The sequence below is a fragment of the Cervus canadensis genome, chromosome 27, assembly GCF_019320065.1.
Source record: "Cervus canadensis isolate Bull #8, Minnesota chromosome 27, ASM1932006v1, whole genome shotgun sequence".
Taxonomy (NCBI): Eukaryota; Metazoa; Chordata; class Mammalia; order Artiodactyla; family Cervidae; genus Cervus; species Cervus canadensis.
This window is the reverse complement of record NC_057412.1, coordinates 48,405,867-48,424,331: the sequence shown is the minus strand read 5'-3', so window position 1 is coordinate 48,424,331 and position 18,465 is coordinate 48,405,867. Positions and strand designations below refer to the sequence as shown.

The following is an 18,465-nucleotide window of genomic DNA, read 5'->3' as shown; positions in this document are numbered from 1 at the left end:
AGAACATATTCAACAATCAAAATATTTGAAATTACAGACTGTTTAAAAATTGTTGCCTGTGTTGTTGCTATAGCTTCTAGTGATGAGTGGAGATTGTGGGTGATTGAGTGTGCCTGGCATTTAGCATCACTGTTCTAACCTTCGTGATGGACAGAAAGCTGATCATTGACTCTCTGCCAGGTCTGGTTTCCTATCCACCACCTGGCGTGGGTGTGCTATGGAATATCTGTGAGTAGAATTACTGATATTTCTTGTCAGTCTTCAAATGGCCTCTCCCCTTGCTTGCTAATCAGTGGGTAACATACCAACCCAGTTAAAAAAACCAATTTGGGGGTTGAGGTTTATAGGGAAAGCTTGAATGTGACCTCTAAGTGAACTTTAGTGGGTCTGTTGGCCAACCTCTCACTAAGGTTTGTAGTAATTTGTGTTTCCTATTTTGTGTCAAGCACTGTATTTGGCCTTGGGGATATAAGATGTAATTTAGGAGTCTTCCATAAAAAAGTTAGAAGAGTCATTTCTAACTGTAAAATAGAGTAAGTTTCCAGAGAACTATCTTCATCACAGTGCAAGCTCCAGCTGGAGAGCTCCAAAGTCTTTGCTGACTCAGAAGCTTCCCCAGGGACCAAACCTGGCATCCTGGAGACGTTTCTCCTCCTTGGCCATTGCTATATCATAAAAATCAGTTTAACATTGAAAACTATTAGACTTACCACCAGATTTCACAGTTTTCACCATTTTCTTGAAATGCCACTGATGTGATCCTTTCTTTGTCAAAGTAATCTCATCTCTCCCTCTTCTCTCTTGCTATCCCTTCCCCTACATCTCCCCTCCTTTTTCCATAGCACTATTTCTTGATAGAGACAAAAGTCTCACATGGACTGAGATTTAATACACGTAAAGAACAAAACACAAGAACAGAAATGTAAAATCCACGGAACTGTGAAGTACCCCCAGTGCCATTTTATGATTTCTGACCATATTAATAATAAGAATGAAAATTACAGCTAGGTAAAGAGGCCCACACCATCTTATATTTGGAAGCTCTTGGTCCTAAAAATATTGGATTTCAAAGTCATTGGTATTAGTTTTCAGAGTGTGGCAAAAATTTGATGATTAGATTGGTTACTTAAACCAGGTAAAAGTGCATAGGTCACTTAGCATATAATTTTCTTTAAATGTGAACAACCAGTTCTGAGAAGTTGGAGTTTGGGATTGAAATGATAACCCCACAGGGTCATCATGAGCCTGCAACCTTAGTGACTGGGAGGGTCCAGTTGTTTTTGCAGTTCAAACGTCTGTTATTACATGGCTGTATCTCAGATTCATCTGCTTTCTCCTATCCTTCTTGGTCAACCCTCTGGACTTCCTTCCTTCCTCCTCCATCCTTCCCATCCTTCCTTTCTCATCCCTCTGAACTACCCCCTTGTTTATTGAGCTCTTAATATGTGTTAGATATTGTTCTAGACACAGGGAGTATAATCTGTGATCAGATGGAATCTCTATCCTCATGAAGCTTATATTCTAGAAGAAAAGAAAGATGGTTAAATATATAATGTCAGGAAGTAATTATGTACTTCATCAGTATTTGACACATTTCCTTCTTCTGAAAAGAAAAGAATTCTAGAGACATTCCCTAATACCAGACACTTGTTTCTCCAATAATACCTATAATTTGAAAAGTTTGGGCCCCTTAGGGGCCCAGACGCTGAGTGTATTGTGCTGTTTAAAATTAGAAGACATGGTTTTCCAACGCTAGCTGTCACTTTCAGGGCAGAGGAGGGCACAAGGGTCCTAGGAACCACCCCTCCCCTCCTTCCTTATGCAGCTAAGTCAGCATGTTCTCTATAAACCACGTCCAACCTTTCCTTCTCAACTTGTAGGCTAACGCTGAGAAGCTCTGTAGTCTGTATGAGGAGCGCTTGAAAGAAGCAAACGCAAAACTGGATGAAGTGACTCAATTAGCAAATGACTTGACAGCTCAGAAGACAAAGCTACGGAGTGAGAATGGCAAGTAAACGTTCAGTGTTGATCACTTACAAGTCTCAAGCCCAGAAGAACGGTGGAGAAACCACTGAAATGATGAACCAATCACTGAGTCTGGGTGGGAATTTAAAAATTCTAGGGGGGTGGTGAGGCCCTTGATGCTATCTTTTCCAAGACATGCTATTGTCTGGGAAGGATCACCTCTTTGCCACCTTGAAAGGCCTTGCCCAACTCTCCTCCTTGAAGGGGAAAACCACTCTGCAGTTGACTGGAGTAGCTTTCACGATCCAAGGGGGAGACTATGCACACAGTCTGTAAGGCACGCCACTGTGTCATACCTACCTCACTGAAATAGGCATTTCCCCTAATTTTCAATGATGAGCCCACACCCATTTTTTATATTTATATTTTTTAAAAACTGAAGTATAGTTAATTTACAACGTGGTATTGATTTCAAGGGTGCAGCAAAGTGATTCAGTTACACATATATATGTATGTATGTATTCCTTTTTCAGATTCTTTTGCATGAAAGGTTATTACAAGATGTTGAGTATAGTTCCCTTTGCTATATAGCAGGTCTTTGAGTACCTATTTTATATGTGGTAGTGTATATATATTAATCCCAAACTCCGAATTTACGTCCTTCCTCCATCCCTGCTCTTCCCTCTGGGGACCCCAAGTCTGTTTTCTGTCTGTGAGTCAATTTCTGGTTTGTAAATAAGTTCATTTGTATCATTCTTTTTTAGATCCCGCATATCAGTGGTATCATATGACATTTGTCTTTTTCTGTTTGACTTACTTCACTCAATATGATAATCTCTACATCCATCCTTGCTGCTTTACTTGTTGTTCAGTTGCTCATCCGTGTCTGACTCTCTGTGACCCCATGGACTGTGGCACGCCAGGCCTCCCTGTCCTTCACCACCTGCTGGAGCTTGCTCAAACTCATGTCCATTGAGTCGGTGATGCCATCCAACCCTCACATCCTCTGTCGTCCTCTTCTCCTCCTGCCCTCATATTTCCCAGCATCAGGGTCTTTTCTAATGAGTCACCTCTTCACATGAGGTGGCCAAAGTATTGGAGATTCAGCTTCAGCATCAGTCCTTCCAATGAACACCCAGGACTGATCTCCTTTAGGATGGACTGGTTGGATCTCCTTGTAGTCCAAGGGACTCTCAAGAGTCTTCTCCAACACCACAGTTCAAAAGCGTCAATTCTTCAGTGCTCAGCCTTCTTTATGGTTCAACTCTCACATCCATACATGATTATCTCTATATCCATCCATGTTGCTTTAAGTGGCATTATTTCATTCTTTTTTATGGCCAAGTAATATATGTATGGGGCTTCCCTGGTGGCTCAGACAATAAAGAATCTCCCTACAATGTAGGAGATCTGGGTTTGATGCCTGGGTTGGGAAGATTCCCTGGAGGAGGAAATGGCAATGCATTCTGGTATTCTTGCCTGGAGAATTCCGTGGTCAAGGAGCCTGGCGGGCTGTCGTCCATGGGGTCACAAAGAGTCAGACACGACTTATATAGTATAGCCTTAAGTCAAGGAGTATGATTCCTCCAGCCCTGTTCTTCTTTCTCAAGATTCTTTTGGCTACTCATAATCTTTTGTGTTTCCATACAAATCTTAAAATTTTTTGTTCTGGTTCTGAGGAAAATGCCAGTGGTAATTTGATAGGGATTGCACTGAATCTGTAGACGCCTTGGGTAGTATGAATCTACACCTCTCTTTTGACCCCTTTGCTATGTTTTGAAAATACCAGGCATACCCCCAGCCTAGAGTCTTGCCCTGACTATTTCTTCTGCCTAGAGTACCCTACTCATCAACTTAAAGATGAGAGTTGATCAAATAGATCTCGGGGAAGTCAGGATAGGCCTTGTTGGGAAGGTGACATTTGAGTACTCTAAACCAGGTTTCTCCATGTGCTTCTTTTTTCATAGAATTTAATACCTTCAAAGAAACTACATGCTTGACATAATAAAAAGTTTGTCTTGCCTCCATCTGCCACAGTGTAAGCTACATGAGGGCAGGGGCCTTCATTATGTTCACTGATATGTCAGTCATCTAGAGCCATGCCTGCCATTTATTGGGGATCCACAAACATTTGACCAGTTAAAATTAGAACAATGTTCCGTGGCTTATTCTTAACCATCAACCACTATTAATGAGGTTTTCCCCTCTATCTTTTACATGATGGCAATCTATTTGAGGTTTTTCTTTTTCAATTCATCATGAGCTTTTTTGTATCTTGGATAGCCATTTATGAGTGTTTCTCATCCATCAATTAGATGGCCAGTGGTTACTTCATCTTGCCCTGTAACTTGCTTGTCTGCTATGAACAGCATGTGGCTAGCTGTTTGTCTGTAATTAGAATTATTTTTAGTAATATATTCCCAGAGATAGACTTCCTAGGCCAATGAAAATAAACAATGTGTTCTTGATACCCAGAGGCACTCACTTTAAAAAGAGAGTGAAGACCATTTGTCCTTCCAAATGAAGACCATTTATCATTCTGCCTGTGGACACCTCTGTTTCTAGATGCTAAATCTGGTTGTTGTTCAGTTGCTCAGTCATGTCTGACTCTTTGCGACCCCATGGACTACAGCACGCCAGACTCCCCTGCCCTTCGCTATCTTCTGGAGTTTGCTCAGACTCATGCCCGCTGAGTTGATGATGCCATCCAAACTACAGATTTGGAACTCTAAAAGAGGAAAGTGTTTCAGATTCTAGCAGGGACACTAAGTAGGACTCTTCTCATGCTTATGACAGGGTGTGTGACACTTGGCCTCAATGCAAAACCCCCAATTTGATCTTTGCTGCCATTTAGGATATAGTCTGTGTGGGGCCTGTGCGTCCGGAGGCTAGGCTGGAGAATGACTGTGTGTCCGCTCTGAAGGAAGTGCTGTATACCATTTGTTTGATCGGCATTTCCTACCTCCCTCTGCTTATTGGCATTAATTTTCTATTCACTGTTTTGATGAGGAAATTGGTGGGTGAGTGAAATGAAACTGGATCTGAGATGACAATTCTGCTTAGGATGCAGGGCATTTTATGTCCTCCTTTACTTGGCTTTACCTTTTGGCTCTTGCATGAATTAAATTTTAAGTATATACCTATCCAAACCTCCCCTCCTCTCACTAGGACTATGATCCAGATTTTTGCTGCTTTTTTTCTTTTATTGCTACTATTACGAAAGTTTCTTTCTCATGCCCTGTCCTGTCCACTGATTATCGTCTGCTTTCAAAGGAGACCAGTAGTAAATGTGATCAGTTAAGCCATGTTAAGTGGATCCTATTTCTGTAAAATACGTGTTATGTTAGTCTCAACCCCTTCATGGATTGGCATTTCCTCAGAATACTTTTAAATATGGTGTGTGGCCTAGAGCTTCTCAAAGTTTGGCCCATGGAACCCCAGCAATCACCAAGGCTCTTTTAGGGGAACTCAGCGAGAGGTTAGAGCTGTTTCATTCAGTACTAAGATGCTGTGTGCTCTGCTGTTATAGATGGTGCAGAAGCAATGATGGTTAGAACTGCCGGAGCCTCATCACACACCAAGGCAGTAGCACCATGCGGTAGTGTTGATCATTGTATTTGCTGGTATATACTCAAAAGTTTAAAAGAAGAGTCTGTTTTTCTTAAGAATGTCCTTAATGAAACAGTAAAAATTAATTATATCTCAACCCCAAGTATATATCTTTTTAATATTCTGTGTAACAAAACAGAAAGTGTGCATAAAGCACTTCTGTTTCATGCTGAAGTAGGATGTGTGATTGTTCAAATTCTGAGCTGAACTAGCAATTTTTCAGGAAGAATTGTATTTACTTGAAAGAACACTTGACAAACTATGCTTATTCAGACTTAGATATTTGGCAGATATTTTCGCAAAAATGAACAAAGTGAGCCTGTCACTCCAAGGAAAACAATTGACAATATTTGTTGCCAATAATAAAAGTGTAGCTTTTAGGTAAAAATTAGATTTTAGAAAACATGTATATGCCATCATGAGCTTGATGGGTCTCAATTCTTGAAGACTTCCCTCCCCTTCTTTTTATTGTGTATAGTATTAGTTTCAGGTATATAATATAGTGATTTAGCATTTCTCTGTATTACAAATTGATCAACACAACAAGCCTAATAACCATCTATTACCATACAAATTATTTCAATACCATTGACTATAACCCTTATGCTGTACATCGTAGCCCCATATTTTACAACTAAAATAAGAAGTTCATACCTCTTAATCCCCTTAACCTATTTCACTTAACTCCTCTATCCCCTTCCCCCCGGCAGCCACCCGTTTGTTCTCTGTGTCAGTGATTCTATTTCTGTATTGTTTTGTTTGTTCATTTTTTTTTAGATTCCATGTATAAGTGAAATAATATGTTATTTGTCTTTGAGTTTCCATGTCTGATTTATTTTATTTAACATTGTACCCTCTAGGTCCATCCACGTGAATGCTAATGACATAATTCCATTTTTTCATGACTGAGTAGTATTCTGTTCCATTCCATTGATCCATGTGTCTATTTTTACGCCAGTGTCATAGTTTTCATCGCTACAGCTTAGTACAGTTTGAAATCAGGTTGTGTGATACCTCCAGCTCCATTCTTCTTTCTCGTGATTGCTTTGGCTTTTCTGGGACTTCTGTGGTTCTATACAAATTTTAGGGTTATCTGTTCTAGTTTTGAGAAAAATTTTGATAAGGGTTACATTGAATCTGTAGATTGCTTTCAGTAGTAACATTTTTTAATGATATTAATTCTTCCAATCTATGAACAGAGAGTATGTTTCCATTTACTTGTATCTTTGATTTCTTTCCTCAATTTCTTATAGTTTTCCAAGAACAGGTCTTTTTACCTCTTGGTTATGTTTAACCCTAGGTATTTTGTACTTTTTGATGTAATTGTAAATGAAATTGTTTTCTTCATTTCTCTTCCTGATAGTTTATTTGTGTACAGAAATGTATCTGATTCTGTATATTGATTTTGCATCTTGCAATTTTATTGAATTCATTTATTAGTTCTGATAGTTTTTTGATGGAGGCTTTAGGGTTCTCTATGTATAGTATCATATCATCTGCAAATAGTGAGTTTTTTCCTCCCTTTCCTATTTAAATGTCTTTAAACCCTTTTTCTTTGTAATTGCTGTGGCTAGGACTTATAGTATTGTGTTGAATAAAACTGGCAAAAACAGACCTCCTTGTCTCGATTCTGATCTTTGAGCGGTCTCACCGTTGAGTATCAGGTTAGCTGTAGTTTTGTCATAGGTGACATTTATGATGTTGAGATATTTTACCTCTGTATGTTCTCTGTCTCACTCTTCTCCTGCGACCTCTCTAATGCGAATGGTAGTATGCCTGACATCCCAGGGGTCCCTTAAACTAATCTCTGTTAAAAATTCTTATTTCTTTTTTCCTGTTCTCGTTGGATGATTTCCAATTCCTCATCTTCCAGACTGCTGATCTGTTCTGCATCTTTTAATCTGTTGTTGATTCTCCTAGCGTGTATTCTCATATCAGTTGTTGTAATCTTTCATTCTGATTGGTTCTTTTTTATATTTTTGTTGAAGTTCTCACGCTGAGTTCATCCAGTCTTCTCCTGAGTTTAGTAAGCACCTTTATGAGTATTACTTTGAATTGTTTTCTTCTATATTGCTTAGCTCCACTTTATTTAGTTCTTTTTCTGGAGTTTTGTCTTGTTGTTTCATTTAGGAAGTATCCCTTTTTCTCCTCACTTTGCCTAACTCTATGTGTTTGCTTCTATGTATTAGATCAGCTCCGTATCCCAGCCTTTAAAGAGTGACCGTATGTGGAAGGTTTCTGTGCGGCTCAGTGGCACAGTTCCCAGCAGAGCCACTTGCTACTGAGGTTTTCCCTGTTTGGGCTGTGTTCATTCTCTTGCTGTGGCTGGGCCACAGTTGCTGTGGGCACGCTGGTTGGGGGAGCTGGCACCAGGCCTGGCTTGGTTGTGACTGCTGCAGATGTGCTGTGGATGGGGCTCACCCCCAAGGGGGAGCTCCTCTGAAAGCAGTGCTGATGCTGGCCAAGATGTCCCACCAGGTCATCTGGTGTAAGAGCCACTTTGGAAAGGAATTGGTGCAGCTCATGCCACCCGTTTGGTGGGGCAGTCATGGAGTGGCTTTTGAGGGGCCTGCTGATCCTCAGGGGAATGTTGGGGTGGAAGTATGCCCTGTCAGCCAGGTTGATTGAAAGTAACAGAAATGGTGCCCACCAGCTGTGGGCCAGCTAGGTGGCAGAAGAGTTAAAGATAAACAAATAAAAATGTGACCACAAGTGCTTCTGCCACTGGAGAAAGTTCTGCCAGATCCCTGCCCTCCAGCGTACATCCTAATGGTAGCCAATATTGGTCATCTCCTTCTTTATGACTCAGGTGTTTTTCAAGCTATTGCCTCTGCATTGAGACCTGGAGCGAATTTGTACATGAGCAGTATTTCAGTTTCCCACTGCCTTTTGGCTTTCCCTGTCCTAAGCCCTGCTGATTTTCAAAGCCAGAAATTATGGAAGTTTGTCTTCCCCATGCAAGTACATTAGGCTGGGGAGCCTGATGGGGGCTTGGACCCCTCACTCCCTAGTGGGGACCTCAATAGTTGTGATATCCTTCCCACTTATTAGTGGCCTTAGTGGGGGTGCATGTTCTGCCCTCTTCCCCTTCCCCATATGGCCTTTTCTTTCTATCCCTAGTTGTAGAAAATCTGTTCTGCTAGTCCTTAGGTCATTCTCAGAGATAGTTGTTCTATATTTAGTTGTAGTTTGGTGTGTCTGTGGGAGGAGGTGAGCTCAGGATTTTCCTTCTCCTCCATCTTGATCTGAATCTTAAAGGCTTTTTTATGAGATAAGTGGTGATGTTAACAAGTATGATTTTTTTTTATATTGTGTGATGAAATGTGTTAGCATTTGAAAAATCTGCATAATTGAGTAAACATATATTTTTTCAAATCACCACTACTTGCTGCTGCAAAATGATACACGGGTAAAAGATCCATTAAAAGTTTAAGACCAATCCATGAATTTTAATGGAGCAGAATGAAAAATTTCATTTGTTTGGTTTATACCATTAACCCTTAGGAAACTTCTATTTGTTGAGTTTTGGCATAGCATCAAACAATCATCACAATTATCTGAAAAAACTATGAAAATACATCCCCCTTTTCTAGCTACTTACATGTGAGAGGCCGGATTTCTTCATATGCTTCAACCAGAACAGTTGGATTCCTCAACCAGCTGACTTTTATTAAGCCAGCGAGTTTTTCAAAATGTAAAATAAGCTGGTTTTTCTCACTAATTTTTTGTTTGTTTTGAAACATATAGCTTTCCCTCTAAAAACTGTTACTTCTGTTAACATGTCTTTAAGATTTTTATTATTTAAAATGAGTAAACACATCTTAAATTTCTCTTTTAATTTCAAATACATTGTTAATATAAAACCCATATACACAAAACCTCTGTGGGGTCCTCAGTCAGTTTTAAGTGTATAAAGTGTTCCTAAGACTAAAAAGTTCGGTAATTGCAGTTTTAACCCAAACAGATGCTTTCTTATAATGTTGAGAGTTTTAGAACTTCTTTGTATGTATCGAGAGGAGTGGGAGTCATAAATATTTGGAGCTTTTATTGTTGGACTAATTATGTAATAGAACTAATGGTTTTTGTTGAGGATTGGCTCTGCTTTAATTCCATTTCTAATAACGAAGTCATTTCTCACCTATTATGAATGAAATAAGCTAAGCTGGGAAGGTAGACTAGAGTGAAATAAAATCTACCCATCTCTTGATCACATTCTTTACTGTTTAATGAAAATTTCTAGTCTTTATTTAGCAATTCCGTCTACAAAGTACATTCACACTCAATTAATTTTCACTAGCAATCTTTCATTGTTATCCTCAATTTACAAATGAGGCAAAGAAGTTGTAATTATCTAAAAATTATATGGCCAGAAATTTGTAGAATTACACATAATAAACAAGAGAGCATGCCACAGAAGGAAGAACGTGTTCTTCGGGATTAGAAGCTTAATTTGAATCTACGTCCATTGGTCACGAGCTGCAGCTTTGTGTCTCAGTAACATTTAAGTGAGCGGCTGTGTTTTCCCTTCTGAAAAATGGGCAATATAATACCTACATCATCAAATAGTTATGAGAATTAAACTGGATAATATACATAAAATACTCTGTGGAAGATTCTCAAGAAATGATAGCTAATATTGAGTTGGTCAAAAAGTTCATTTGAGTTTTTCTATAACATCTTACAGAAAAACCCACACAAAGCTTTTTGGCCAACTGAATATTATGTTATCTAGTCATGCTTACTACCAAAAATTAGTTCTTTTTTAGGGCTCTCTTGTGAGTGCTGGAAAGGATCATTGTCATGATTTGCTGGTAACTGGACTCTTGTACTCTTTATAAATATAAAAAATGTGTGGATCATATTGGTTGCTTTTAAACTCAGTAAGTTAAGTGAGAAAGGCAGTAGGTGAGAAAGAAGACCATGATTAACTTATTTTGTGAAACCTTTTTGTAGGTGAGTTCCGAAAAAGGCTGGAAGAAAAGGAAGCTCTGGTAAACCAACTTTCCAGGGAAAAGAGTATCTTCACTCTGCAGATTCAAGACCTGAAAGGCCAACTGGAAGAAGAAACCAAAGTAATGCATCTATTATTTCCCACCAGGCATTTCACTGTATGTTAAAAAAAAAAATAGTGCTTGCTAGGTTGGCTTGAATATCTTCTTATGTAAAAGAAGAGGGGAAAGTGCTCTAGAAGTTAAGGGGGAAAAGACATGTTGGATCTTGGATATGCTGAGAAGGACTCTGATCACTGAAGGATCATCCTTAGTAATTCAAATTGCTTTTCTAGTTTGTCAGATTTAGAGCAAGGAAAGTATGTGTTTCCATTTTGCATTATTACTTGAACAGAACGTCAGCAAAGTTCTTTATGGATTTCTGATTCTGAATTGCACAAAGAAGTGGAATTAATTAAAAGACCAGGGTAAAATGAATGGGACTGGATTCATTCAATATTACTTTTAAATTGTCAAATGAATTATAGATATTAGTTATTTCTTCCCAAGAGAATATATAATGTTGCTAGTAGGTGACCTCGGTGAATGTGATTCTTTAATGTTAAAGTGTAGTGACTAAAATGAAGGATGGATTCTTTGAGCCCTGGTATTCAAGTCTATTCTTATTTCATATTCAAGGCATCTTCTAAGACCCCAAAGGACTTTACTTGTGTATAATCTTACTGCAAAGGCATCTACTCCAAGGGTAAAAGTCACTGACTCTGCAGACTTCTCTTTTTAAATGTTTTCTTTTATCGCCCATGTTCTCCTTATTTTCTATATTAGACGTACATTTAAAGATTACTACCATGATTCATGCTTCAGACGTCATGCTGGATGTTTCTTTCATGCCATCGAAACCTTCATATGTTAATTCATATGAAACTGGTAGAATTATTGTTTCTTTACATGAAGTAACCGAGGCTCTGAGAAGACAAATAACTCATCCAAGGCCATGTAGCTAGTAGTAGACTGTGTAGGAAGTTTAGCAGGTTCTGAAATGTCTAGATTTATAGTTTAGAAGATCTCTGGCTGACTTCTCTGGTATGCCAGGCCCCCTTTCTCAGTCCGCACCTCCTTCTGTGACCCTACCTCCTATAGCTGCATCGTGCAGTTACTCACCTCTAATCACCCTGACTGGCTCACTGCCTCTTAAATAAGCCGCCACCATTAGGACTGTCCCTACTGTTTGAAGGCCCTCCTTGGAGGCCTTTGAGGGATGATGAGAAAAAGCCAAACGTGTGTCGTCATGTCAGCCTGTTTTATGATCTCAGTGCTGTCAGCAATTTATTCATTTTTGCACATACTTGTTTTCATATATCCTCCGCCATTTAGGTTCTTTGGACAAAGGCTTTGTCTCCATTTTACTTACTTTGGTTAACACTATTGCTTAGAACAGGTGTTCACTGAATCTATATTAAATGAAAGAAGGATCACAGTTTGAAGCCAGGTTTCCCAGATTCCAGTCCCTGTGTCGTCCTCGGTGTTACTTGCCGAGTCATGTCTGACTCTCTGTGACCCCAAGGACTGTAGCCTGCCAGGCTCCTCTGTCCGTGGGGTTTCCCAGGTAAAAACACTACAGTGGGTTGCCATTCCCTTCTCCAAGGAATCTTCCTGACCCAGGGATTGAACCCAGCTCTCCCACATTGCAGGCAGATTCTTTACTGTCTGAGCCACCAAGGAACTATATATTCATATTATTGCTCCTCATTTCAAAGCCCCTCGGTGTTGAGGCTGCCATTAACCAAGCCTTGTGCTTTCAGAGCTACATCTATCTGAGAAGAGGTTTTTTCCTAATTTGTATTAAGGACCCATGAGGTCTGGCAGAGACCCTGCTTCTTCCCACTAGACTAGGTTATCTCTTAGAAATGATGTTGCTAGGTTAATCAAACCATGCTTTAAGTGACAAATAATTATTAGCTCTGTATGGATGTGAGAGTTGGACTATAAATTGATGCTTTTGAATTGTGGTGCTGGAGAAGACTCTTGAGAGTCCCTTGGACTGCAAGGAGATCCAACCAGTCCATCTTAATGGACATCAGTCCTGGGTGTTTATTGGAAGGACTGATGTTGAAGCTGAAACTCCAATACTTTGGCCACCTGATGTGAAGAGCTGACTCATTTGAAAAGACCTTGATGCTGGGAAAGATTGAGGGCAGGAGGAGAAGGGGACGACAGAGGAGGAGAAGGGGATGACGGAGGATGAGATGGTTGGATGGCATCACCAACTCTATGGATATGGGTTTGGATGGACTCAGGGAGTTGGTGATGGACAGGGAGGCCTGGCGTGCTGCGGTTCATGGGGTCACAAAGAGTTGTACACGACTGAGCAACTGAACTGAACTGACAGTCCAATAAATACAGAAGCCACTACTATACTACGGGTGGCTACCTGAATTTAAATTGACATTAATTAGAATTAAATAAAATTGAAATTCAGTCTGGCACATTTTGAGTGTTTAACAGCCATGTGACTAGTGGTTACCATATTGGACAATATATATATATAGAATATTTTCATCACTACAGAAACTTCTATTGGATAGTACTGTTTTAAAGTAATACAGATTTTAGAGATTTGCATGTGAAATAAAAGGCTTTGTTTTCTTTATCGATGGAATGAAAAGGCTAGACTAAACTCAGTGGTCCTCTCTAGTCCAAACAAGACCAGTGTCTTGTAGTTGCTAAATATAAACCTTACTACCTAAGTGATAGTGAGTGTTCTTGCTACCTCTGCAGGCTGCACTATTTCTAGAACTCCAGGCCTATCTATTATTGAAGCCCACACTGTCAGGCTGGCATTTCCCTAAATAGAACTCTCTTCCTTGTTTTAATGGCAGCAATTAGATACTCTCTCCTTTCTCTCCTTGTCCCAAGTTCTCTCCCTAGTATTAACTAACTAGGTTCAGGTTCAGCTTGTGTTTGTGGCAGGTGGTTATTAACCTTATCTCAGAAAGATGATGTCACCTCTGAAGCTTTCATCACTAACGGTGGCGGTGCCTTTTTATACCTGCGTGTGTCCCCTGCAGTCACAGAGCGCCCTGGCCCAGGCCGTGAAGTCGGCCAAGCGTGACTGTGACCTTCTGCGAGAGCAGTACGAGGAAGAGCAGGCGGCCAAGGCCGAGCTGCTGCAGGCCCTGCTCAGAGGCGACGCCGAAACGGTGAAGTGGAGGGCCAAGTGCGAGGACGACGCCAGCCGGCACGCCGAGGACTTGGAGGATGCCAAGTGAGTGGGGCGGGGCTGCCCTGACCCTGGAGCCAGTCACGCAGAGGACTCTGAGAATGGTGGCTCTGTCTTCAAGGCTTCACACGTGCCCTTAGCAAGTCCTCACCCACCGTGTGAATAAGCCCAAGACCAAAGCTGAAACAGCCACTGCTGGCCAGAAGCACGTACTCTAGAGAGGTTCAAAAATTAACATTATAATACAGAGTGACAGACATCAGAGAGAGATCCTGGGGGGAAAGGAGGTTCTTTCGAGAGATACAAGAGACGTCTTCACAGATGCAACTGAGCTGTGGTCTGAAAACAGGCTAACATGTAAAATCCTGGGTTTCATTTGGAACACCAGGAAAATGGGAGTCCATGTCTGTATACATCTCCATACACTAAAGTTATCAAAAAATGTCTCTGATCTACAACTTGTAGACTACAAAGTCGTCTGTGAAGATGGACAGGGGCAGCTGGAAATACCTTAGGATCCGTCATCCTGTCTATGGGACAAAGGTTCCTTTGAAAAGAAATCGCCTTGGGCCACCTCTAAGGTTAGGACATGGGTTTTATAGCCAACACTACACAAAGGCTTTAGAAGTTCTTCCGGGAACTACAGAAGTTTGGGGCCTACATGAATTAAGACTCAGTCCCAGGATATAGTTCTAAAGCTTTTTGCTCAGAGGTCAAAGAACTGTGTGTCTTTGAGAGACAGTGTCAAACCAGCATTAAAGGTTGACTCAAAACAGTCTGTTCCTGGCTTGGGAGCTTGGCAAAAATCCAGGGCAGATCAATACGTTTCTCTTTAGTGTCAACCAAATACATTATTTTTCAGTTCTTCACCTAAATCTTTGCAAGACATTGCTGTCCATGTGCCGAACAGCTGTTCTGGTACTAAAGCGGGGATACCGAGAGATCTGTCTCTGTAGCCACAATAACTTAAAAAGGGCTTTGCGATGACAGATACTAAAAATACCCATGGTAAATGTGTTAAAAACTCGGCACCACATAAAAGTGGGCCTTGAACTGACATGGCTCCTCACCTCCGAAATATGGCATTTGCTTCTAAAGTTAAGACTTTTTTTTTCGTAATTGAAGAATTCCAGTGAAAGTGTCTACCAGTCATTCTGTTTGAAGGTTTCTAAGAGAGAGTCAGAAAAGAGAGAAAGTATGTGGGTTACTTATGACCACATGGATTTGTTTGAAGTAACAAATCATGGTCTTATAGTCCATGACAACTAAAGAGAAATGGCAAATGTGATTATATCTGAAGACTTTTTTTTTTGCTTTAAACTTAAACATCAAATAAATAAAGCATTGTCTCTATTATGCTTTGCCTCTAAATCCCCTCAGGGAGGTGGAATTACAAAAAAAAAAAATCTAGGATTGTATTTTTTTGTTTTAAATTGGAAAGTTGAAGACCTGTCTGCTTAGATTTCCAGGCTTGGGTTCACAGGATGAGTTCGTTTAGTGGAATCAAGCTCCCCTGTGAGCCTGTTTAGTGCCTTGGAGCTCTGAGTTTCCCCGGGGAGAAGGATTTGAGTTCTTCTTCTCCCACACCTTTTTGCATATTCTAAGCAACCATGTAGGTGCTTGTGGTTGGCAAGTTAAAGAGCAAAATGGCAGATGGCAGTACATGTAGAAAAACATTATCAGTCAAATGAAGGTGATCAGTTGTCCAGTTCGCCCTGGATTTGCCTCATTTGAGCCCTGATAGCCCTGTGTCCTGGTACAACCCCAGTCCTTCAGCAGTTGGTCACTCAAAGTAAAAGTCCTGTCTTCTGGTTCCAGTTAAGCATTTCTAAAGTAGTTAACATATATGTAATTATTTTACAAGGTTCTTGTTGTAGGCGGGATAGAACATCAGAATCTCCTATTTTTTATCCAGCTTTTAGAAATACGATTGACATATGCCACCGTGTAGGGGGTACAGTTAAGGTGAACAATATAATAATTTGAAACATGCACATATGGTGAAGTCTTTACCACAGTACGGTTGGCTAACAACTCCATTACCCCACAGACTTACCATTTTGTTGTTGTTATGGTGAGAAAATTAAAGCTCTAGTCTCCTAGCAGCTCTCACATATATGATACAGTATTATCAGCAAGTCACCATGCAGTACATCAGAGTCTTTTCTTAACAGTTAAGAAGAATGAAGCAAAGACATGGAGGGACTATGGCTAGAAAGCCAGTGGGCATGGAGTAGTTGTCAGAGCCCAGGTCCTTCCCGGACACTGAGCGCAGATTGGTTTTTACAGGATTCTACCCAAAGGGGGCTTTAGCTATGTGGCACATGTTAATTCCTGAGGGCCATTTTCTGTCTAGTAACAGTAGATTGGAAAAAGCTTTGGGACATACAGTACCTTTCATCTAAGAGGTGTGATGAATGAGTAAGAATGGAACTGCCAGTGTCCCTGCGGGAGACGTGAACAAGAGAACACTGCATCCATTAGGGAGCAGAAGGGCCCTGCATTGTGAGTGTGGTGGGAGGGAAGCATTTTAGTAAGCTGCTCACCTCAGAGTATGCCGAAGGGAGGACAGACAGAGGCTCAAGTGCTCCCAGCAGCAGCGCGACCTGGTAAGTGAGCAGACCGCTGGGCTGGAGTGGGTGTACGCAGTGGGGAAGAGGAGCCCAGTTGGAGAAGAAATTCAGAGAAGAGAGAATGTGGGCATGTTTAAAAGTCACATGATGAGAGGGGGAGACAGTGCGCAGGAGAGAGCTGAAGAAGGCTCCTTGCAAGCGAGGTAGCCAAGGGACTCTTTAGAAACCAGACGTGCCCGAAACTTTTAAGAGTTGCTTACCGCTGGGCGTTCAGTTCCATCTTCCTCTTATTCCCGTCTCTTGTTCTGGATAATGTCTGTAGTGCTTATTTAAGGTTCGGGGGAAGCAGATACTTACAGGGATTCTGAGTGTCAAGTCCAGGTTGCCAAAGGGTGGGGGAACGTAAAGGACCTGTGGCCGCAGGAGGCAGAGGGTGACCGTCCGTCAGCAGACATCTGGGTTCTACAGCACCAGGAGGGCTTTTTCAGACACAGGTTACTTCCCTTCGTGCTGTGAAGCCACCCTTGGGGGCTCCCCTGTTTGAACGGCAGAGCTGTGCTTAACAGGGACACAGGGGACGCGCTGTGGCTTCACTCGCCCTTCGGGCCTCCTCTTCGCAGGAAGAAGCTGGCCCTCCGGCTGCAGGAGGCTGCGGAAGCCATGGGGGCAGCCAATGCCAGGAACGCCTCCCTGGAGAGGGCCAGGCTGCGCCTGCAGCTTGAGCTCGGGGACACCCTGTCTGACCTGGGGCAGGCGCGGTCCGCGGCGGCCGCGCTCAGCCAGAAGCAGCAGCAGTTTGACCGGCGCCTGGACGACTGGAGGCGGAAGCACGAGGAGGCCCAGGCGCTGCTGGAGGCCTCGAGGAAGGAGGCCCGCGCCCTCGGCGCCCAGCTCCTGGAGCTCAGGCACAGCCTCGAGGAGGGCGCCGCGAGCCAGGAGGCCCTGCGGAGGGAGAACCAGCAGCTGAAAGGTGCGTTGTGCGGAGACGCCCGCGGGGCTCGGAGCGCACTCGGCGGCCGCCTCCGGCATAGACGCCTCAGCATCCTCACGGCCCTGCTCGGTCTTAACTTGGCCAGTTTTAATACTTCCTTTGGATTTTTTTTTTTTAAACGACAGATACTATTTTCATTACATGAGTTCTAAAAATAAGACTACATTCCTACCTTCAGCCCCAGTTCCCTGCAGTAAAGTTAGCGTATTAAGAATTTCTTTATATCTCTAGCCTTACCAAGATTTTCCATGCATATATGCAGGCAAGTATTTTTTTTTTTTTTTACTTAAATTGCAGATTATTCTGTACCTTTTAAAAATTTATTAATATGTGTTCTCATTTAACAAATACTTCAAAAGCCCACCCTCTGTGCCAGGCACTGTTCTTTATACAAGTATTCATTATTTAAGTCTCAGAACAATGAGTTAGTTTCTCTGTCTGTAAAATGCTGATTAGATTGAGCCATTTAAGGTTAAGAACTTGGCCAAATTCACGTTTGCTAAGTCGCTGATCAGAGATTTGAGCCCGGCCAGCTTGGTACTGGCGCACACATACCTAACCATGGGCTTTGCCACCTCGCCTGTACCTGGAGGCCTACCACGTGACTGTTATTAGCGACAGAGTGTTTATGATAATTAACACATTTCAGTAGACCGTACTCATTTTAGATGCAGTTTTCCACAATTATAAATAATCCTATGTTGTACATCCCTGTACATATATTTGTGGACATGTGCAAATATTTCAGTAGGGTGAAGTCCTAGAAATGAAATTGCTGGGTTAAAGGAATGAATTTTTAAATTTTAAAATACTGCCCAGCAGCCCTGCAAAGAGGGCTGCCAATTTATAGCAGCACCAACAGTGACATGTGTTATAATCTTGAGGTGCCCTGGGAATAAGTTCATTACTTTCGGAGACATAAATAAAACCTGCTTTCTCTGTTGATCTATACAGTCCATGATCAGTTCACTGGCTGGGCCTGTGAGGGGTGCTGGAACAGTTAGAAAACTTTGATGGTGTCAGAAGCACCCAGAGGGCTTGTTAAAACCCAGTTGACTAGGCCCCTCCCTCAGAGTTTCTGATCCAGTAAGTCTAGGAGGGGGGTCTGAGAATTTGTATTTCTAGTAAGTTCCCAGAAATACAAATGGAGACCTCACT

At 41.6% G+C, this 18,465-nt stretch overlaps 1 protein-coding gene across 2 annotated transcripts in view; it reads left to right on the top strand.

The window, feature by feature from the left end:
- The window catches only part of MYH15 (myosin heavy chain 15), a 144,007-nt gene that overhangs the window by 96,649 nt on the left and 28,893 nt on the right, over positions 1-18,465 (top strand). For both annotated transcript variants that reach the window (XM_043449084.1, XM_043449083.1), the window contains exons 28-31: positions 1,881-2,007; positions 10,528-10,646; positions 13,592-13,788; positions 16,937-17,286. In XM_043449084.1, coding sequence (XP_043305019.1) covers positions 1,881-2,007; positions 10,528-10,646; positions 13,592-13,788; positions 16,937-17,286 — 793 coding nt within the window. The remainder of the gene's footprint in view (positions 1-1,880; positions 2,008-10,527; positions 10,647-13,591; positions 13,789-16,936; positions 17,287-18,465) is intronic.